Source organism: Sander vitreus, chromosome 1 (assembly GCF_031162955.1).
Source record: "Sander vitreus isolate 19-12246 chromosome 1, sanVit1, whole genome shotgun sequence".
Classification (NCBI taxonomy): Eukaryota; Metazoa; Chordata; class Actinopteri; order Perciformes; family Percidae; genus Sander; species Sander vitreus.
Genome location: NC_135855.1, coordinates 6,947,368 through 6,970,786, shown reverse-complemented (window position 1 = coordinate 6,970,786; position 23,419 = coordinate 6,947,368). Strand labels below are relative to the sequence as shown.

The 23,419-nt window shown below is 38.9% G+C and overlaps 1 protein-coding gene across 1 annotated transcript in view; it reads left to right on the top strand.

The window, feature by feature from the left end:
• Positions 1–23,419, top strand: part of LOC144521553 (mucin-5B-like) — a 64,486-nt gene that overhangs the window by 4,588 nt on the left and 36,479 nt on the right. Inside the window, 21 exon segments of the mRNA XM_078256111.1 lie at positions 2,842–2,948; positions 3,492–3,702; positions 3,789–3,914; positions 4,039–4,156; positions 6,708–6,846; positions 7,031–7,141; positions 7,305–7,374; positions 7,667–7,804; positions 7,958–8,122; positions 8,241–8,335; positions 8,425–8,551; positions 9,433–9,688; positions 10,773–10,825; positions 11,135–11,244; positions 11,337–11,488; positions 12,603–12,741; positions 15,586–15,696; positions 15,963–16,139; positions 17,832–18,071; positions 18,668–18,824; positions 18,924–19,052. Of these exon segments, the coding sequence (XP_078112237.1) occupies positions 2,842–2,948; positions 3,492–3,702; positions 3,789–3,914; positions 4,039–4,156; positions 6,708–6,846; positions 7,031–7,141; positions 7,305–7,374; positions 7,667–7,804; positions 7,958–8,122; positions 8,241–8,335; positions 8,425–8,551; positions 9,433–9,688; positions 10,773–10,825; positions 11,135–11,244; positions 11,337–11,488; positions 12,603–12,741; positions 15,586–15,696; positions 15,963–16,139; positions 17,832–18,071; positions 18,668–18,824; positions 18,924–19,052 (2,931 nt within the window).

The window sequence follows — 23,419 nt, the reverse complement described above, 5'->3', positions numbered from 1 at the left end:
AACCCAGAATGGATAGCCGATGTAGCCTTACTCCAGCGCTAGTCTATATCCACGACGTTCCACTTCCGGGATATCTCCGGAGCCGCAGGAAATCCTGCCAGATGCATGTCTTTTCGCCGATGTCCGTTTCCTTCTGCTTTCTTTGTGTTGAAAATTAAACTCCGGTGGATTTATGCAGACTCTGGTTAACTGCTCCCCAGATCTCTGCAGGGTAAATCCAGACAGCTAGCTAGACTATCTGTCCAATCTGAGTTTTCTCTCGCACAACTAAAACAACTTTTGAAAGTACACGTTCCACCAAAACAAGTTCCTTCCCAGCGCTATTTTGCAGAGCTTAGCAACTATTCACAAATTGGATTTATTTTTATCAAAATCCCTTCTGATTCTTGTGATCGGTGGACACTTACAGACTAGCCTCTTTAAATTCAGGCCAATCATTGTTTAGAAATACATAGAGAATTCCAAATGAAATAAGTCAGTTCTGCTGGTGGAAACTTCCACAAGTGGGAGGAACTAGAAAGATTTATTTGAACAGAATGACAAAAACAAATGTAATAAATAATATACATGTTTAAAATGCCCTCATTAGTAACTATACAACAGCTCAATACTACAATTGTATGGAGCTAAAACAGGGAGAGTACATTTTGGCATCAGAAAACAAATATGCATTGAAAACAAAACAAACTAAAAAAAGTAAATACTGGCAGTGAAGTTGTGTTGGCACTGAAACAAGTATTGGCAGTGAAAAATAAAACACAAACATTAAAAAAGATTGGTAGCACACTCTATGGTGTCTACTGTAACCTTATAAGACATAACAATGCATTTATAAGGCTTTATTAAACTCTTTATAATTGTTTTAATCATGCATGACAACTTACAACAGGGGTTATATATTATTATAAGTGGTGGACATAATGTATTATAAGTTCAGCATTCATTTTGCTTATTACCTCCATGTCAAATTGACCACTGTGTTTGAAAGAAGAATCTGATGACAGCACTGTATATATGGAATTAGCTACTGTATGTATAACACAATTATGAGGACTTATGAGCGATATTTGCTGGCTGCAAGTAAAGACAATGAAAAGATTCATAATGATTATCAAAGCCATCTATTTTCCAAAACAAAGAACCTCATATTCCAATTAAAACAGACAATGGCATTATCAAAGTAAAAACGTACCTTATGTTTATTATTTATTTTGGGATATATATATATATATATATATATATATATATATATATATATATATATATATTATGTTAGCAGACACTTAGCAATTAGTCTGGACCAACAGATGTACAGTGCCCTAACCCAGAATGGATAGCCGATGTAGCCTGACCATACTCCAGCGCTAGTCTATATCCACGACGTTCCACTTCCGGGATATCTCCGGAGCCGCAGGAAATCCTGCCAGATGCATGTCTTTTTCGCCGATGTCCGTTTCCTTCTGCTTTCTTTGTGTTGAAAATTAAACTCCGGTGGATTTATGCAGACTCTGGTTAACTGCTCCCCAGATCTCTGCAGGGTAAATCCAGACAGCTAGCTAGACTATCTGTCCAATCTGAGTTTTCTCTCGCACAACTAAAACAACTTTTGAAAGTACACGCTCCACCAAAACAAGTTCCTTCCCAGCGCTATTTTGCAGAGCTTAGCAACTATTCACAAATTGGATTTATTTTTATCAAAATCCCTTCTGATTCTTGTGATCGGTGGACACTTACAGACTAGCCTCTTTAAATTCAGAGCCAATCATTGTTTAGAAATACATAGAGAATTCCAAATGAAATAAGTCAGTTCTGCTGGTGGAAACTTCCACAAGTGGGAGGAACTAGAAAGATTTATTTGAACAGAATGACAAAAACAAATGTAATAAATAATATACATGTTTAAAATGCCCTCATTAGTAACTATACAACAGCTCAATACTACAATTGTATGGAGCTAAAACAGGAGAGTACATTTTGGCATCAGAAAACAAATATGCATTGAAAACAAAACAAACTAAAAAAAAGTAAATACTGGCAGTGAAGTTGTGTTGGCACTGAAACAAGTATTGGCAGTGAAAAAATAAAACACAAACATTAAAAAAGATTGGTAGCACACTCTATGGTGTCTACTGTAACCTTATAAGACATAACAATGCATTTATAAGGCTTTATTAAACTCTTTATAATTGTTTTAATCATGCATGACAACTTACAACAGGGGTTATATATTATTATAAGTGGTGGACATAATGTATTATAAGTTCAGCATTCATTTTGCTTATTACCTCCATGTCAAATTGACCACTGTGTTTGAAAGAAGAATCTGATGACAGCACTGTATATATGGAATTAGCTACTGTATGTATAACACAATTATGAGGACTTATGAGCGATATTTGCTGGCTGCAAGTAAAGACAATGAAAAGATTCATAATGATTATCAAAGCCATCTATTTTCCAAAACAAAGAACCTCATATTCCAATTAAAACAGACAATGGCATTATCACAGCAAACACAGTGGCCGTCGGTACAAGACTGTGGTAGAATTGGGCAATCTCCCAGGACAGGTGTGAATGTGCAGCAGAGAGTGAAGCAGGGTGTTGCTGTTAGTAAACTCAGCCAACCTTTACTAGATAAATATAAGTTCAAATGAAAAATAACTCAGTCTCTTTAGAAACTAAAATCAGTGCAATCTCAGTTCAAGGCTTTTATCCACCGGTGAGGAGAGGTTGCAAATTGGTACCTAGCTTTTAAACAGTTATGAACAGAATAATCTCCTACAAACTGAAAGATACTGGGCTGAATAATCACAATGTCCATTGTTGTGTGATTGACTGTAGGACTTTCGCTGTCTCTAATGGACTATGCTGATACCTGGAAGGTGGACGGGCCAACAGAGACTTGTGAGGAGACTGTGCTCAACCCAGTCCTGAGCTGTGGCGATAAGGTAACTCTTTACTTTTATTAAACATCTCATGAAGTCACATGTGTGAAGAATGAGGGGCCCTATACTATCTTATCTATGCCAAGGTTGAAAAAAACAACCAACACTGACAAAAATGTTACCATTTCACAGTATTATTTAAGACTTGAAGTTTGGCAGGTTTTCGGCAGGTTTTACATTTCCATTTTCTATAATGCAAACATGTTACAGCTGTTATTTTGCGGTGGTTTGATAGCATTGAAAATAACTGTAGGTTAATCAGTTTTACCCACAACATTGTATTTCACCACTGTGAGAGTGAAGGCTATAGTGTGAGACAAAGCCTCTTAATGATGATTTTAAAGTATAAGAAATACTTTATCCAAATTGGCACACATCTCTAGCACACCATGCTCTGCTCCTCAAACTTCATCACACACCACCCTGAAGCTCACACTGGTCTACACCTCATTGTCTCTGCAAATCATCTACATCCAATTATCTAAAGATTGTTAAGACTACAAACTGGAATTTATGACAAATTGACTGATTTGGTTTGTTTTTCAGCAATTCTGTGACCAGATCTTCTCCAGTGCTTCATTTAGTAGTTGCCAAAACCTTCTGGATGTGGAATCCTTCAGTAAAGTCTGTATGGCTGATATGTGCAACTCTGAAGAAAACATCAACTCTGCCCTCTGCAAAACCATCTCAGAGTACTCCAGAGAGTGTATCCATGCAGGTGGCCAGCCCCAACAATGGAGGAATGCAACGTTTTGCTGTAAGGGTGCTGTTGTTTGCTTCATGTTTTGCATTTTGTCTTTGATTGTCACGGGTACAGCAACATTGAAGTGTTTGTCCCTACAGATATGAAATGTCCATACAACATGGAGTACTTGGAGTATAGCAGTTCATGTACTGACAGCTGCTCCACCCCTCAGGCCAGCCAGACATGTGACAGTCACTACAGTGATGGCTGCCGCTGCCCTGCCGGTATCCGCACACATTTCACACTGCAGCGCAAACGTTATATGCAAGCATATACTGTCTCAATCATGTCTCATTCGGAGACATAAAATCTGACAGTAATGGTTATTGTCTCTCCTCTCCCTTTCAGGAACGGTCTTTGATGATATCAGTAACACCGGCTGTATTACAGTGGATCAGTGTCCATGTCTGCACAACAACAACGTCTACATGTCAGGAGAGTCCTACTCTTACACTTGTGGATCATGGTAAGATGAAAACTTGGGTGTACAAATAAATACAACGGAACAAGAGTTCAGATGTTCACTTGAGGCTACATTTACATTGCTACGTTTTGCTTTAAAAAACAAACAAAGGCCGCAAACGGAGACCTTTGGCAACACCAACACTCACGCCAATGTTTCACAGCCCGATTGGGTCATGACGTCTCATTCTCTGAGACTAAGCTACTAAAGTTACCATGGCAACTACCAGCAGAGTATACATGCTGGGCCTGCTAGGCACGCGCAAGCAGCACAGTATACGAGAATGTTGATGAGATATGCGGTCTGCGTGTGTAAGTTTAAACGGAGAACAAATTGGTACCTAGCTTTTAAACAGTTATGAACAGAATAATCTCCTACAAACTGAAAGATACTGGGCTGAATAATCACAATGTCCATTGTTGTGTGATTGACTGTAGGACTTTCGCTGTCTCTAATGGACTATGCTGATACCTGGAAGGTGGACGGGCCAACAGAGACTTGTGAGGAGACTGTGCTCAACCCAGTCCTGAGCTGTGGCGATAAGGTAACTCTTTACTTTTATTAAACATCTCATGAAGTCACATGTGTGAAGAATGAGGGGCCCTATACTATCTTATCTATGCCAAGGTTGAAAAAAAACAACCAACACTGACAAAAATGTTACCATTTCACAGTATTATTTAAGACTTGAAGTTTGGCAGGTTTTCGGCAGGTTTTACATTTCCATTTTCTATAATGCAAACATGTTACAGCTGTTATTTTGCGGTGGTTTGATAGCATTGAAAATAACTGTAGGTTAATCAGTTTTACCCACAACATTGTATTTCACCACTGTGAGAGTGAAGGCTATAGTGTGAGACAAAGCCTCTTAATGATGATTTTAAAGTATAAGAAATACTTTATCCAAATTGGCACACATCTCTAGCACACCATGCTCTGCTCCTCAAACTTCATCACACACCACCCTGAAGCTCACACTGGTCTACACCTCATTGTCTCTGCAAATCATCTACATCCAAGTATCTAAAGATTGTTAAGACTACAAACTGGAATTTATGACAAATTGACTGATTTGGTTTGTTTTTCAGCAATTCTGTGACCAGATCTTCTCCAGTGCTTCATTTAGTAGTTGCCAAAACCTTCTGGATGTGGAATCCTTCAGTAAAGTCTGTATGGCTGATATGTGCAACTCTGAAGAAAACATCAACTCTGCCCTCTGCAAAACCATCTCAGAGTACTCCAGAGAGTGTATCCATGCAGGTGGCCAGCCCCAACAATGGAGGAATGCAACGTTTTGCTGTAAGGGTGCTGTTGTTTGCTTCATGTTTTGCATTTTGTCTTTGATTGTCACGGGTACAGCAACATTGAAGTGTTTGTCCCTACAGATATGAAATGTCCATACAACATGGAGTACTTGGAGTATAGCAGTTCATGTACTGACAGCTGCTCCACCCCTCAGGCCAGCCAGACATGTGACAGTCACTACAGTGATGGCTGCCGCTGCCCTGCCGGTATCCGCACACATTTCACACTGCAGCGCAAACGTTATATGCAAGCATATACTGTCTCAATCATGTCTCATTCGGAGACATAAAATCTGACAGTAATGGTTATTGTCTCTCCTCTCCCTTTCAGGAACGGTCTTTGATGATATCAGTAACACCGGCTGTATTACAGTGGATCAGTGTCCATGTCTGCACAACAACAACGTCTACATGTCAGGAGAGTCCTACTCTTACACTTGTGGATCATGGTAAGATGAAAACTTGGGTGTACAAATAAATACAACGGAACAAGAGTTCAGATGTTCACTTGAGGCTACATTTACATTGCTACGTTTTGGTTTAAAAAACAAACAAAGGCCGCAAACGGAGACCTTTGGCAACACCAACACTCACGCCAATGTTTCACAGCCCGATTGGGTCATGACGTCTCATTCTCTGAGACTAAGCTACTAAAGTTACCATGGCAACTACCAGCAGAGTATACATGCTGGGCCTGCTAGGCACGCGCAAGCACGCAATGCAAGCGCAAGCGCGCGATGGCCCATGCTGATTGGAGTATTTGCTGTTACATAAGTATCTTTATTGTTACCATTGAGAGGAGAGGAGTGAGACAATGTCAATAATGTTCCTCTGCTGTTAGTATAATGTTTGCATGAAACATGCTTCAAACATGTGACAGATTGCCCATTGAGTATGCGTCATTGACTATGCATCATGGACAGTTGATACAGATGCTGTGTTCTCTCTTATTACATCCAGCCTAATCTGCCTATTTAATCTTCCTTTCTCCTGCATACACCTGTTCTGAAGTGATGCAATGAGCTATGATAAAAAAAGGTTGATTTAAAGCATTGTAGCATAACCATGGTGAAATCACTGTAGTAATGTAATTTTCACCAGATCAATTATTACACTGATTACACTGCCGCTGCTGATTTTTTTTAAAATTCCTGGCATGTGTGTGTGTGTGTGTGTGTGTGTGTGTGTGTGTGTGTGTGCGTGTGTGTGTGTGTGTGTGTGTGTGTGTGTGTGTGTGTGTGTGCTCACAGTGTTTGTGAGAGTGGCCAGTGGACGTGTACGGAGGAGAACTGTCCAGGAACCTGCTCTGTGAAGGGAGGAGCCCACATTAACACCTTCGATGGAAAAGTCTACACCTTCCATGGGGACTGCTCCTACGTGCTGGCTAAGGTAATACATATCTGCAACCCTGCTAGTATATCACCACATACATGTACGCAACAGAGTTATACCATTGAATACCAGAAGCATGGATTGATAAACCATCTGTACAGATAATGACAGACTGTCATTTACTGTCACCAATTTTCTTTGAATAATTGAAATTCAAGTTTTGCCCCAATGTGTGTTGCAGCACGATAATGGCTCCTTATACACTGTGCTGGTGGATCTGGTGAAGTGCGGTCTGGCTGACAGTAGGACCTGCCTCAGAGCTGTAACTCTGGGTTTATACAGCAATTCTGTGGTAAGCTCCAGACACATGCACCGATGCACTAATAACAAAGTTGTGCAACCCTCACCAAAATTGTGCATCAAACAGGGATTAAACAAAATCTAAGAATTATTTGGAAACACTGTTGGACTCCTGTTTGATATGACCTAAAATGTGTCTTTCCACACACTGTCAGGTTGTTAAAATTCAGGCATCCGGGCAGGTCTATGTGAACCAGATTCTTTCTCAGCTTCCACTGTTTACATGTGAGTTACTTCAAATGATATTACAGAAGACACACAGCATGCTGAAAATCCGTTTTTTAACAAAAAAAAACCCTCAGGGTCACTAGTTACATCCCTAATCTATTTACTTAAGTGCAGAATAAAAATGTTGATGTACATGTTTAAAGATGTTTATTGATCCAGTAGATGTTCACACCACATAAAGATGAGAAGATTAACATGACAATGGCTACTATCCAACATGCAGAGAATTTAAGCTCGGTACACTAGCTGCTGTGGCGTTGATTTTTTTAATGTCTTCTGACTGCTGCAGCGGAACTGAGTGCCTTCAGTCCATCATCCTTCTACATCCTCATAAGCCTAAAGGTGGGCATTCAAGTGATGGTCCAACTGTCCCCCATGATGCAGGTCTTCATCTCAGCTCACCCTTCACTCAAAGGAACCACCTCTGGTATGGCTCAACATATTGGTTTCAGCATCTGAAAAACCTCTCCAGTATTTACTAATTATAATCAACTAGTTATATTCAGAATAAGGGTATTTTTAATGTAATACACATGTTAACATGGATATCTGTGGGATTGTGTGTCACCTCACCCAACAGGTTTGTGTGGAAACTTCAACGACATAATGAGTGATGACTTCAGGGTGATTAGTGGGCTGGTGGAGGGCACTGCTGCAGCGTTCGCCAACACATGGAAAACTAGAGCCAACTGCCCCGACATTACAACGCACTTTGGACACCCCTGTCGCCAAAGTATCAGCCAGGGTACAGCTAGACTCTCCTCCAAAGTAGTCCACTTCCTCCAAAGTGGTAAAGTTCACCATGCCATTTTTAGAGCCTATAATGTTAAGTAGCTTTATTTCTGTATGTTTCTGTGTTTCAGAGAGTTATGCCAAGTACTGGTGCTCTAAACTAGCGGATCCCAAGGGAGTGTTTGCTCCTTGCCACTCTGTCATTAGCCCCAACATTTACAAAGATGTAAGTCTGCATACACGAACTTGCAATGACAATAATCTAAACTATTGACCCCTTAATAATGTGTCCATGCCCACTGTGTCTCCTCACAGAACTGCATGTATGACAGCTGTAACTGTGAGATAAGTGAGGACTGTATGTGTGCTGCAGTCTCCTCCTATGTCTATGCCTGTGCAGCTGCAGGAATCCAGCTCACCGGCTGGAGGGCGACCATCTGTGGTGAGTTAAACACTGTGTGTTTAAATGAGCGGGGCCCAAATCATTCCTCAAAAGCCCCAAATCTTAAAGGTTTTTAAAATACCTTCAACTGTTCTAATAGTAACATCAGACAGGTTTAGCCTCTTTTTAGGTGTCAGGAGTAAAAATAAGTCATCCTCAATAGTAGTTGTATTCTTGTTTTAAAATGATGAAGATAGTTGGAGAACAATGAGATACAAAACTTGGATGAAGGCTCTACAGGATGAATCTTTTCCTTGACAACTATCATGTTTTTCCCAAATGATGTACAGCTTTTAGACATTCTATTATCAAATGGCATACAAATTGTGTATATATACTATGTATAGTATATATAGCTGTAAATGTGATACAAATCAACCCCTTGGGCATGCCCCCAGACCCCCCTTGGTAATAATAACTTTTATTCATATAGCGCCTTTCAAGAAACCCAAGGACACCGAATTAGAGGTTGTAGGCTGTGGTAAACAGGTGGTGTTTCAGGAGTTTTTAAAAAAAAAAATATGTCCAGGGATGTAGCATTTCGGATATCTGCAGGGAGGGTGTTCCAGAGGGATGGGGTCGCAACACTAAAGGCTCTGTCTCCGAAGGAGAGCAGGCCAGCGTCTGAGGACCGCAGGTTTCGGGGTGGGGTGTATGGATGGAGGAGGTCGGAGAAGTACTGTGGGGCCCGGGCATGGTGGGATTTGTAGGTGAGAAGAACGATTTTATATGTGATGCAGGACTTAATTGGGAGCCAGTTAAGGTGGAGTGCCAAGATAGTGAGAAATCGAGCAATGTTAATCATATGCCTGCATGAAAAATCTGATTCATCTAGCAGATTCTCATACTAATTCTCATATTAATCTTATCTCTCCTACTAGGCAAATTCAGTACATCGTGTCCAGCAGAGACAGTGTATGACTATAACATGACTTGTTGCAGTCGTACCTGCCGTTCTCTCAGCCAGGCTGACTACTCCTGCCAGACCAACTTCACCACAGTGGACGGCTGTGGCTGTGCCGAGGGAACCTACATGAACGAGGCAGGGCAGTGTGTGTCCAGCGAAAGCTGTGCCTGCTACGATAAAGACAACATTATTCCTCCTGGACAGGTTGTCAGCAAAGATGGCTTCACATGGTACATACACAACTACTACTACTATTACTACTACTACTGCACAGAGTGTAATCATGTCAGGAGTTGGGCATTTAGCGGTCAGCTTATAAACACCCAACACTTTACTTTTTAGTGAGCCGGTAATCAAGAATATGGACAGGATATTGTGTTCCATTTTAGGGTAATAGCCTACAGGGCATACAATAAAGGTATACACATTGAATTCAGACACTCAGATAAAATGGAGGAAAGTAAACCTAATGTACTTGGTAGACAATAGGGAGAATTATTTCGGGAAAAGTCATAGTAATGGAAACAAGCTAACATTAGCAGCTCTGTAAGTATTTTTGAGATGCAAATGTTAAGAGAACAGAAATTGACAGAATGAACAGAAATTCATCCTGAGGGGAACACAAATGTCTATATTAAATGTTATAATAGTTTTCAGGAAAAAAAAGAAAAAAAAATGGCGATCCATCGAACAGAGGATCACAGAAGTGTCAACAAACCAGAAGCAAAGCGTGTTGCAAAGCCTCCATGGCTTTCAATTGCATCTAAATAAAATCCAATCTTAACACTAATGCAGTCAATTTAGCTAACTGTAAAGGTGCTATGTGTGTATTAGTTGTTATTGCAAATATGTAACATGATTAAAAAAAAAAAAAAAAGGTAACTTAGCTTGAGTTTTTATTTATTTGGTGTGACTACAACTACAACTTAAATTAAGTTAAGTAAACTTTATTTTCCCAGTTGGGTGCAATTTGTTTTACAGCCAGCAGAGAATAAAAGACAGCAGTTAATACACACAACATAACACTGGATGTGTGAACACTCACGCTGGGATAACAGGAAATTTGTTTTCCATTCTACCAATTCTGCCAACATGATGTGAACGTACCAATAGAACTGGCATTGTATCACTGAGAAGAAGAAAAAAGAATAATAATAAAAAGGGGACAGTCAAAGGGCAAGCTAGAGGACATTGTAGCTAGTATACTGTACATCAATCACAGTATGTTATTAACATTTAGATAACATTCAGGATGCTACTGTAGCTGATGACATTAACTATTTTTCTCATTTCCTCTTATACCTGTTCTCACAGTGTCTGCAGACAAGGGGTTCTCAGCTGCTCCGGAGGGGTGGAACTACTACCATGTAGGTTTCCACATATGGACAAATACCTATAATTCCAATAACCTAGCAAGTTAAATGCTATTGTCTTAAAGGTGAACTTTGGGTGTTTTCAAATAACGAAATTACCCTTTAACTGTTGAATTCAATTTATGAATAATATAATGAATGTTGAGAGTTCAATCATTTTAAATTCTCTTCCACATCATAAAGCTTCAAAGCTGAAAGGAAGAAAAAAAAAGTACCTGCTGAAATACAGGGAATTGTGGATTAAATTGTGCATATGGCATCTGGAATTTTGACATGATCATAATACTCTTTTTCATCTCCCAGCATCACCATCATGTGTTGCCCCCATGGTTTACTTTGACTGCTCCACTGGTCAACCCGGGACCACTGGGACTGAGTGTCAGAAGAGCTGCAGCACCCTAGACATGACTTGTGTAAGTACACCATAGCACAAGCACTCACAGAAGTCAAACACACATGCACAAGCCCTGTTAGGCTCACAACCTCCTAATTTGTTTGGATACAGATCAGTACAGGCTGTACATCTGGCTGCATGTGCCCTGATGGCCTTGTGTCAGATGGAGCAGGAGGCTGTATCAACGAGACCAGCTGTCCATGTCTGCACAATGGACAGGTCTATCAACCTGGGCAGACACTGAGTGTGGACTGCAATACATGGTTTGTACAGTGCCTTACATACACATTATAGAATGTACCTGCATTGAAATTCACACAGGGCTGGGCAATATATCGATATATTGGATAGATAGATTTTGGATATCGTAATATCGTGATATGACATAAGTGTTGTTTTTTACTGGTTTTAAAGGCTGCATTACAGTAAAGTGATGCACTTTTCTGAACATACCAGACTGATCTAGCTGTTCTATTATTTGCCTTTTCCCCACTTAGACATTATGTCCACATTACTGATGATTATTTATCTAGAATCTGTGAAGATATTTTGTTAAAGCACCAACTGTCAACCCTAGAATATCGCCGCAATATCGATATCGAGGGCAAGAATATCGTGATATCTGATTTTCTCCCTATCGCCCGGCCCTAAATTCACACAGTATATATTTTTTCTCACAGAGGTTGCTCACATACAGAAAGATTTCAGATTGCATTTTAATTACAAAAATTTAACAAACTGAAGAAACAATATTTGTAACAAGATTGTCAGTTTAAAAAAACCCAAATATTAAGATAAGAAAGAAAAAAGATGCCAACATAAACAATCAAACAAACAAAACAGAAAACATCATTAAGTTAAAAAATATATATTAGCAAGCAAAAAAGCCCAATGCACATAGTTAACTAATATGCCTCAAGTTCAGGAACTTTTTTTTTTTAATGAACCCACATGAATACATGGACAACATTTCTGTAACCATAATTTGGTTATAAGTTTTAGAGCAGAAATCCCTGAAAATGTTAAGTAAATGTTTATCATCCACAAAATGTCTGTTATGACTTTACCAAGTAATACAAATTGAAATTCAAAAACAAGAGGCTAATCACTGTTATAATGCATTATAAAAAAGATTATAATGTATTTTATCAATAGAATTATAACTATAACTATAATTGTAGAGTGAGCAGAGTATAATGCAACATACATGAAAAGTGTTACCCCTATTTGCACAAGGGTTTTTGCATTCTAAATTTAGATTTAGTAAATAATAATTCCAGATGATTTTGCTGATGAAAAATAAACCCCTTAAAAAATGCAATGGTTCTTCTGCACAGGTTTTAATTAATAGTTTGTGTCTGATGTGTGTCTCCCCAGCTACTGTAATGGAAGGAAGTTCACATGTACCACCAATGTGTGTGATGCAGTTTGTGGGATTTATGGCGACGGTCACTACGTCACATTTGATGACAAGAGGTTTGACTTCAATGGAGAGTGTGAATACACACTCCTACAGGTAAAGTGGCAGATGACAGTGAATACAATTGTAATCAATAAATATATAAAATGCAGTATTTCACTAAAAAAAACATGTATAGACTAGTACAAAAGTAATCCCTCTCAATCATCACTTATGACCCACCAGAAGTATGTGGTGGTGTCTGTATCTGCAGAGACCTTGCCCTCGATTTGATCTTTTCTTGTTATTTTGTGTGCGGGACGTTTATGTGCCTCAACAAAGAGCTTTTGGGTCCCACATTGGTGTCTAATCCACAGCCAAGAACAGCGTGCAGGGTGTGCTTTCCGTTCTAGCTCACACAAGTTTAACCAATGCACACACAGACAGGATGTAGCTCTGCATTTGCACAAAATCGTGTGTGTACGTAAATGTGTTTTTTTTAGCAACTTCTTTGTCAGAAATACAACAGAGGAGTACCTTGTGTATCTGTTTACAGTGCAGCCAAACACATTGTTTTGTATGAAACATCTGTCGATAATCTGCTAATCTGCATTCTTCTATCATAACATGAACAACCGTTATTTGATGAGAGTTGGTTACCTTGTTGAGGAATTGGATGTGTGCATCTCACTGTGGCTGCTCTGTCTTGTTTCATTAGTCCTCTGCAAAGATTAAAAAATGATCCACTGACAAAAAAAATGTCCATAGTGACCCTTGTCTTGTTAAAAAGCAACCCAATGTTTTGCCATTGGAACACAGAATTCGAAGCAGCAGCAGGAAATTAGCAGAAACGTTATCCAGCTCGGATACAGCTGTAGGAGAATTAGAGTGAGGTGGTTATCAGTGAGATAAAATTAGGCGTGATTGATTACATGCTGCATTTGACTCCTGTGAAGCCCTAAGGCTAAGGTAGGCAATCTGAATCTAGTGCATCAATGGCAGACTCTGCCACTATCAATAAACTACTATATAGAGAGGTATTTACTGAATGTAAATACATGTATGGCTATTACAAGAAAAAAGCAGACCAGTAAATGGTGATGGGGTTTCATTTCATGAAAAAAATTAGGGATTAGGTTGTCCAGTAATTGCATGTTTATGCCTTACTTAGGACTACTGTGGCACCGGTCAGAGCAATGGAAGCTTCAGAATTATCACTGAGAATGTTCCCTGTGGAACCACAGGAACCACCTGCTCCAAGACCATCAAGATCTTCCAGGAGGTAAACACAACACACGTACACTGTGTACATGTTCTGCCTCAAACACTACATCAGAATACTATGGCTCAAAGGATAATCACTAAGGCTGGCACCTATTATTATTTTATGATTGATAAGCCTTGTAATTCCTTTGGCAAGTTAGCATTAACATTATGTATTAATGTATCAAAATTATTTATTGATATATATAAATAGTGATCACTTGTTCCACCTCAATTCCTGTAACTGGTACAGTAATACAATGCATGTTTATTTGATGCCCACAGGATAATGAATTCCAACTTAAAGATGAGAACTTCCAGGTGGTAAAGAGCAGCAGCCAGGTGAACAATGTCCAGGTACACAAGATGGGTATTTACCTGGTGGTGATGATCAACCCGGGACTTGTGCTCATGTGGGACCAGAAGACCAGTCTTTTCATTAAACTCAGCCCACAGTTCCAGGTAAAAAATCAAGTCTGCTTGTCATGATTGACACTCGGCTTTTGCACAAAGCTTAATGGAAGGAAGTTCACATGTACCACCAATGTGTGTGATGCAGTTTGTGGGATTTATGGCGACGGTCACTACGTCACATTTGATGACAAGAGGTTTGACTTCAATGGAGAGTGTGAATACACACTCCTACAGGTAAAGTGGCAGATGACAGTGAATACAATTGTAATCAATAAATATATAAAATGCAGTATTTCACTAAAAAAAACATGTATAGACTAGTACAAAAGTAATCCCTCTCAATCATCACTTATGACCCACCAGAAGTATGTGGTGGTGTCTGTATCTGCAGAGACCGTGCCCTCGATTTGCTCTTTTCTTGTTATTTTGTGTGCGGGACGTTTATGTGCCTCAACAAAGAGCTTTTGGGTCCCACATTGGTGTCTAATCCACAGCCAAGAACAGCGTGCAGGGTGTGCTTTCCGTTCTAGCTCACACAAGTTTAACCAATGCACACACAGACAGGATGTAGCTCTGCATTTGCACAAAATCGTGTGTGTACGTAAATGTGTTTTTTTAGCAACTTCTTTGTCAGAAATACAACAGAGGAGTACCTTGTGTATCTGTTTACAGTGCAGCCAAACACATTGTTTTGTATGAAACATCTGTCGATAATCTGCTAATCTGCATTCTTCTATCATAACATGAACAACCGTTATTTGATGAGAGTTGGTTACCTTGTTGAGGAATTGGATGTGTGCATCTCACTGTGGCTGCTCTGTCTTGTTTCATTAGTCCTCTGCAAAGATTAAAAATGATCCACTGACAAAAAAATGTCCATAGTGACCCTTGTCTTGTTAAAAGCAACCCAATGTTTTGCCATTGGAACACAGAATTCGAAGCAGCAGCAGGAAATTAGCAGAAACGTTATCCAGCTCGGATACAGTTGTAGGAGAATTAGAGTGAGGTGGTTATCAGTGAGATAAAATTAGGCGTGATTGATTACATGCTGCATTTGACTCCTGTGAAGCCCTAAGGCTAAGGTAGGCAATCTGAATCTAGTGCATCAATGGCAGACTCTGCCACTATCAATAAACTACTATATAGAGAGGTATTTACTGAATGTAAATACATGTATGGCTATTACAAGAAAAAAGCAGACCAGTAAATGGTGATGGGGTTTCATTTCATGAAAAAAATTAGGGATTAGGTTGTCCAGTAATTGCATGTTTATGCCTTACTTAGGACTACTGTGGCACCGGTCAGAGCAATGGAAGCTTCAGAATTATCACTGAGAATGTTCCCTGTGGAACCACAGGAACCACCTGCTCCAAGACCATCAAGATCTTCCTGGAGGTAAACACAACACACGTACACTGTGTACATGTTCTGCCTCAAACACTACATCAGAATACTATGGCTCAAAGGATAATCACTAAGGCTGGCACCTATTATTATTTTATGATTGATAAGCCTTGTAATTCCTTTGGCAAGTTAGCATTAACATTATGTATTAATGTATCAAAATTATTTATTGATATATATAAATAGTGATCACTTGTTCCACCTCAATTCCTGTAACTGGTACAGTAATACAATGCATGTTTATTTGATGCCCACAGGATAATGAATTCCAACTTAAAGATGAGAACTTCCAGGTGGTAAAGAGCAGCAGCCAGGTGAACAATGTCCAGGTACACAAGATGGGTATTTACCTGGTGGTGATGATCAACCCGGGACTTGTGCTCATGTGGGACCAGAAGACCAGTCTTTTCATTAAACTCAGCCCACAGTTCCAGGTAAAAAATCAAGTCTGCTTGTCATGATTGACACTCGGCTTTTGCACAAAGCTATTGGTTAAAACAGTTTCAGTCTGGCTTATGTCATGTCATGATACACCATGAGAATTTTCACAGACAAGTCAGGACATTTCGTTCCACAAAGCAACTTGCATTAATCAATACTTTTGATGAACATGTTGACTGACATAAGTAAAATAACTGTAAATAACTTTGTAATGTAAAAAGAGTCACTCATAGTGCTGAACTCACAAAGACTCACACAACCTTACTGAGCTTTTTAGCCTCTATTAGTTTATTGATCTGTTTTACAGCCCACACATTTACAGGTGCAGCCTTGTCACTGCTCTTATCAACCCAGAAAAAGTTAGTGACTAACTTGTAAAAACAGGATATTTTCCTCAGGAACTGGTGGAAAAAAAAAACAGAGATAAAAGGAGAGTGAATATTGGACTTAAATGTATCTGATCATTTAAAACATGACAGCATTCTTTTGCTGTCTGCTAACACATTGGCCATAACAAGTTTATAAGTCTGGACTGTGATAGTGGTTGTGTGATGTTTTCCTGGAGAAAATGGACCAATACAGCTTTAAATTAGCTTACGTTACATTTCTCATGGAAATGTGGCTTACGATCGACAGAGGTGGAAAAAGTACTAAAATATTGTACTCAAGTAAAAGTACCAATACTTTGATGAAATATTACTCAAGTACAAGTGAAATTACCTATCTCAAAGATTACTCAAGTAAAAGTAATAAGTAGTTCATTTAAAATGTACTTTAAGTAAAAGTTATTTAGTTGCATAAAAAAAATCTGTAAAACGGGGCAGGGGGGATCTCTCCCATGTAGTGAAAATAGGACAAGGGTCATAAATCCTATTTGCTATTAGTCATGAAAACTTCGTTTGAAGTACCTATGCACAAATACTTCCGCAGATTAGATGTGGAGTTATTGAATGCTGCCAGTTCAGTCACCTTTGGCAGGCACATCTGGTCTTTCAAATGTGGCCGAGGATTTTTGTTGTTTTGGGCAGCAGAATTCGATTTCAGCTAGCATTTCTACTGAAACAGTCTCTGAACAGTCGTCACTCGCCTGATCCACCTCCATCTCGTTCTCAATCTCCTACAGAAAGACTTGGCGCCTGGTAGGCAGCTTAGATGCTGATCATTCGTCACTGTAGTGGTTCCTGGCGCGATTTCTTTTACTGCCTTTCGGTTTTCGTTAGTCAAAGTTGGTTTTTTTTTTACTCAGTAACGGATGGGATTTGTAATGTAGCGAAATATAATACTTCACTCAAAACGTAATCAAGTACATTTTAAATTACCGACTTTAAAAACTACTTGAAAAATACAAAATACACAACAAAACTACTCAATACAGTAACGTGAGTAAATGTATTTTGTTACTTTCCACCTCTGACAATCGATCCTATGTTATGTTGCAATACTATTGCAATAATATTTTGTAGTCAGCAGCTCTTTGGTGAATGTGTCACTTTTAAAGACAGGACAATGTTTGTTTTTTCACACAACAGTGTTTGCACTTTATAAACTGGACAGCAAAGACATCACTTGAAAATGCTAAACCTACGCTTGAGGAGTAAAGGATATTTGAGTGGCAACAAACCAGCCTTACTCTGTACCAGTCCTATCATAGCAGTAAATTATGTTATTGGGTTCCTCCCTCTCAGGGTCAAGTCTGTGGCCTGTGTGGAAACTACGACGGCAACAGTAAGAATGACTACACCACACGCTCCCAGGTGACAGTGGCAGACGTTCTAGAATTTGGTAACAGTTGGAAGAGTTCATTCGACTGCCCAAGTGCCGAACTACTCACTGATCCCTGTGCCTCTAACCGATACCGGGCAGCCTGGTCCCAGAAACAGTGTAGCATCATCACCAGTGTCACCTTCCAGAGCTGTCATTCAAAGGTAACTATGGTGATAGGCACATGGATACACACACTTGTGTATGCACATACACAATCATTATCATTTTAACTGCCACAGTATTTGGGAAATGATATAAATGTTATTGTTTATCTCCATCTATGGCACTAAGCGTTCATTGCTTTGCGTGTTGATCAGTTCTGATCTGTTCAATCAAAACATTGGTCCAGAGCAAAATCTCTTAACCTTGTGTTGACTTCGGGTTTTCAATTTTTGTTTTATATCAGAAAATATAGGACGTAGAAATAAGCTCTGAAAATGTGTAGAAGAAAAAAAAAAATTTTAAATGTTGGAAAAAGCAAGAACTGTTTGTTTTTTTTCAAGGTTGACGGGAAGACAAGGGTTAAAAGCTAAATTTCAGACAGTCAAATATTCGGACTGGATAGTCATATACCCCAGTTGGTGATTCCTTATGATTTTGGTGAACTAAGACCTTCTAATTATACCATCCCCCCTGTGTGATTACTACTAATACTACCAATGCCACTGTTGCTACTATTACTACAAGCACAGGACAACATTTTTGTTGCCCTCAACTTTTATTATTCTGCTAAACAGTACACTATTGTGTGTTCAAGGTTGACCCTGGTCCATACTTTGACTCTTGTGTGAGAGACTCTTGTGCTTGTGACACCGGTGGGGACTGTGAGTGTCTCTGTACTGCTGTCGCTGCATATGCCAAAGCTTGTAATGAAGCTGGGGCCTGCATTAAATGGAGAACTCCAAAGCTGTGCCGTAAGTTTGGCCACCGTGACACCAGGAGGGAATTGTATCTTTAGCCAACATATTTAAATTTGTTTGTACTTATGTTAGTACTTATTTTTTCTCTTGCAGCTATTTTCTGCGACTTTTATAACTCCCCTGGTGACTGTGAGTGGCACTACAAGCCTTGTGGAGCTGACTGCATGAAGACATGTAGGAATCCATCAGGAAACTGTTCCAACCTCATTACGGCCCTGGAAGGTACTATAGAAAGATATTTTGGCTTGACTAGTTTAATCTGTGTGTTTTGGCCAGGCTTCAAGTTTAAATCAGGTCAACAGAACGATTGACTTTTCTATAGGAGTGAATATCGATCAGACGTGCTTTTGATCCAGTATTTAAGCATACGTGTGCCAGAGCCATCGTACTCAGTACTGCTGTTTTGGCATTTTCTCCAGTCCTTTCTCCTTTTCTCAAGAATTATAGGGTTAATTTGCACAACTTGTCATTTCTTTGGGTCAGTTTAGTTTGTTTTTAAGCTTAATTAACCTTTCTTGCAGCTGTGTTAACATGTTTTAAATAATTTAAAATTCTAGTGAATGTGTGGCTCACCCTTGAAGCAAACAGGCAAAAGCTAAAGACAAAAAACCTCATTCGAACTTGCTATGTTGTTGCTCTGCAGCATTAGTGCTATATATTACAGATTACCAATTCCCAAGCCGCAGATCTGCACAGGGCCAACAATTGAGACCAAATTACATTGATTGAGAAGTAACAAATAACGTGTACCCTCGTCACTGTAATGAAGTTGTTTTTTGTGTGTTTTTTAGAATATTTAAAAAAAATTTAAAAAATAATTGAACTTTTACTAAAGTACTTTTTATCACAAGCATTGTACTTTGTTACATTTCCAGTTGCAAAAGTCCTGATAAACTGTGTGAGAATGGAACAAACGATAGAAGATAAATCAGCTGCAGCAACATGTAACTTTCCATTAGCCGACACTTGGAAATCATATGTTATAAAGGTTTGCGTTCACTGGCCAAGTTCACACCGGCCAGGACTAGCACTTAAAGGAGAATTCTGACCAATTTACGTTAATCTTGATCGCTATAGCTATGCGAGTACTTTCAATAGAAAAAAACCCGACCTGGATCGGTCCTAGCAAACTGGAGTTGCTGCAGCTAGGTGTACAAGCGTCCGCTGAGCTAAAACGGCAGTTGTCGGGGCAAGTTTTAGAGTGCCTTTGTGCCTCTTAACAGACACAAAATGCAATTAATATGTCTGTGCTACATGAACAGGGCTCTAACGTGACAACAAGATGCGTTTTCAACTCAGACATTGTTTAAATTCACCTACCCTGTCTTGATCCTGCCGGTGGGTAGCTTGGCCTGTTAGCTGTTAGCTGCTTGCTGCTAGCTGCTATCTGCCGTCCGTGATAAGTGTGTTCAGCCAGGCTTTGGTGAAAATCATCACGCAGCTGTTCCGTGTGTATTTGTAGCTCATCCATTTTGTGTGTGATCGATCTGGTGTTGGTGAGTAGGAGGCTTGGAAGTGTCGATCTGTGTGGTAGTTCCCTTAGCCAGGCAAGCAGCCTTCTCCCCGCATTCCTCAACTCCCGCAGCCGACAGAAATCCCCTGAGCGCCCGGTGGTCTGGTGGATGTCCTCCAGAGGACATCATGCCTTCGCGGTGAAAAATTTATTTCCCCCTCAAAAATAGGTAATTGAGCACTGTAGTGGTTATGACCATATCAGTGACTATGGAAATGGGATAAACGATGTCTGTGGCTTGCACAGTAATAGCGTTAAGAAATCTTGCTCAAACACATCTGAAATATTACAGTCCAGGGGTTTATTAATACATTAAAATGAATTAATGTATCATTGAGGTGAATAATTGTCATATGCACATTTAAGGAGGTTACTTCCCCAACAAAAGACGCAAAACAGGAGGGAAGAGTAAATGATGTGTGCTGACTCAGATATAATTAGAAAAGTCGATCCAAAGGAGAATAAATAGTTGAAAGCAATACAGAATGCCTGAGAGCCTTACTGCAATATATTCCATTATGTTTTATATTTGGATTGTAATCTATGTTTCTCTTTACATAAAGATATTTGCAGCATACATTAATTCAGAAAAAGGTAGAAATAGGTGCATAAAAATTCACCAGAATGCAGAAAATGAAGTGTTTAATGCTAAAAAAAAATAATTAATAAATCATTTTAATTTTTTTTGTGTTATTGGAATAAAAAATCTTTTTTAGAAAAAATCTCAACATAAATCTCACACTAAACTGAAAAAGGCTGTTGCTGCAATTTTGTTAATTTTACAGAAAAAATTATTAGATGAGGAGCCTACGATCAAAAATAATGAAGTTACTGTCTGTGTCTATGTCTGACCTGGGCTGGTACATGTTCACGTTAAAAAGCGTGTGCGTGCACGAGCACTACGGTCACGCGCATAGTGTCCCGGTTTTAGTTCCGGGAAATCTGGTCACCCTATCGTTACTGTAAGTGCAATAAAACCTTCGGGAGTAAAAATCCAATACTTTATCAACACTTACCTGTTCAATAGGCATTAACATTTACTCCGTTCATCTCTCATCCACTCCGGCTGTTTTACACAAGCAAAGGGCGCTACTCTGCAAATAGTGAATTGTTACAAACAAGCTAACACTAAAGCTGTCTATGTAGTCTAACTGTTTATCTTAGTTTGCCACAAAGATTGCAATTTGGCCAAGTCTTGTTATCTTAGCTTCCAGCAGAAATAAACCAGCCTCGCCTCTTTACCAGCGGTAAATCCACATGGCTAATTACTATGCAATGATGTCATCGGACCTTGAGATGTCTGCATTCTTATTCTTTCTAAACTTCACTCAGTATTTTGAATTTATAATTATCATTATTCTACCTTAAAATGAAAGTTGACCACCTGCATCCGCGGTGGAGTTTATATTGTTTATGCATGTCCACGTTGTCTGCTTTGGTGATGTTGTTCTACTGTGTTGTACTGATTCTAAAATAAGTATATTATTTATATACTTATATATATTTAATGTATACAACCATTTAGCCATGGTATCTATAGCTCTTTTTATTTATTGTCGGTCATTTTTTGTTTTATTGTCTCAGTCTCTTTTCTGGTTATTTCTAGTGAGGTTGTATATTTATAATTGTAAATTATTTGTATATGCAGGCTGCAAAGTGCGTCTATCATCTTACACTGTTCCACTTGTGTAAGAGTTGACATCTAACGCAATTTATTTTTGCATTATTTATTAGGGTTCAAACCCTGAAGTGGTTAGAGCCCTATTGTTTTTTGCTCCGGTTTACTATTATTTATTATTCGTCATCTTCCGTTGTGGCTCAAATAGCCTTGAGCTGAAATGAGCTAGAAACAACAAACTTGGCCCAAAGACTGGAAATTATGTGCATTCGGTTCCCAAGAAACATGAGCCCAAATGGCTGCATGGTGGCACTATAATTAATGATAAAAAAACAACGGCCATGCCTCTCGCCCCTTAAATCCGATTGACTCAGATATAATTAGAAAAGTCGATCCAAAGGAGAATAAATAGTTGAAAGCAATACAGAATGCCTGAGAGCCTTACTGCAATATATTCCATTATGTTTTATATTTGGATTGTAATCTATGTTTCTCTTTACATAAAGATATTTGCAGCATACATTGATTCAGAAAAAGGTAGAAATAGGTGCATAAAAATTCACCAGAATGCAGAAAATGAAGTGTTTAATGCTAAAAAAAAATAATTAATAAATCATTTTAATTTTTTTTTGTGTTATTGGAATAAAAAAATCTTTTTTAGAAAAAAATCTCAACATAAATCTCACACTAAACTGAAAAAGGCTGTTGCTGCAATTTTGTTAATTTTACAGAAAAAAATTATTAGATGAGGAGCCTACGATCAAAAAATAATGAAGTTACGGTCTGTGTCTATGTCTGACCTGGGCTGGTACATGTTCACGTTAAAAAGCGTGTGCGTGCACGAGCACTACGGTCACGCGCATAGTGTCCCGGTTTTAGTTCCGGGAAATATGGTCACCCTATCGTTACTGTAAGTGCAATAAAACCTTCGGGAGTAAAAATCCAATACTTTATCAACACTTACCTGTTCAATAGGCATTAACATTTACTCCGTTCATCTCTCATCCACTCCGGCTGTTTTACACAAGCAAAGGGCGCTACTCTGCAAATAGTGAATTGTTACAAACAAGCTAACACTAAAGCTGTCTATGTAGTCTAACTGTTTATCTTAGTTTGCCACAAAGATTGCAATTTGGCCAAGTCTTGTTATCTTAGCTTCCAGCAGAAATAAACCAGCCTCGCCTCTTTACCAGCGGTAAATCCACATGGCTAATTACTATGCAATGATGTCATCGGACCTTGAGATGTCTGCATTCTTATTCTTTCTAAACTTCACTCAGTATTTTGAATTTATAATTATCATTATTCTACCTTAAAATGAAAGTTGACCACCTACATCCGCGGTGGAGTTTATATTGTTTATGCATGTCCACGTTGTCTGCTTTGGTGATGTTGTTCTACTGTGTTGTACTGATTCTAAAATAAGTATATTATTTATATACTTATTTAATATATTAT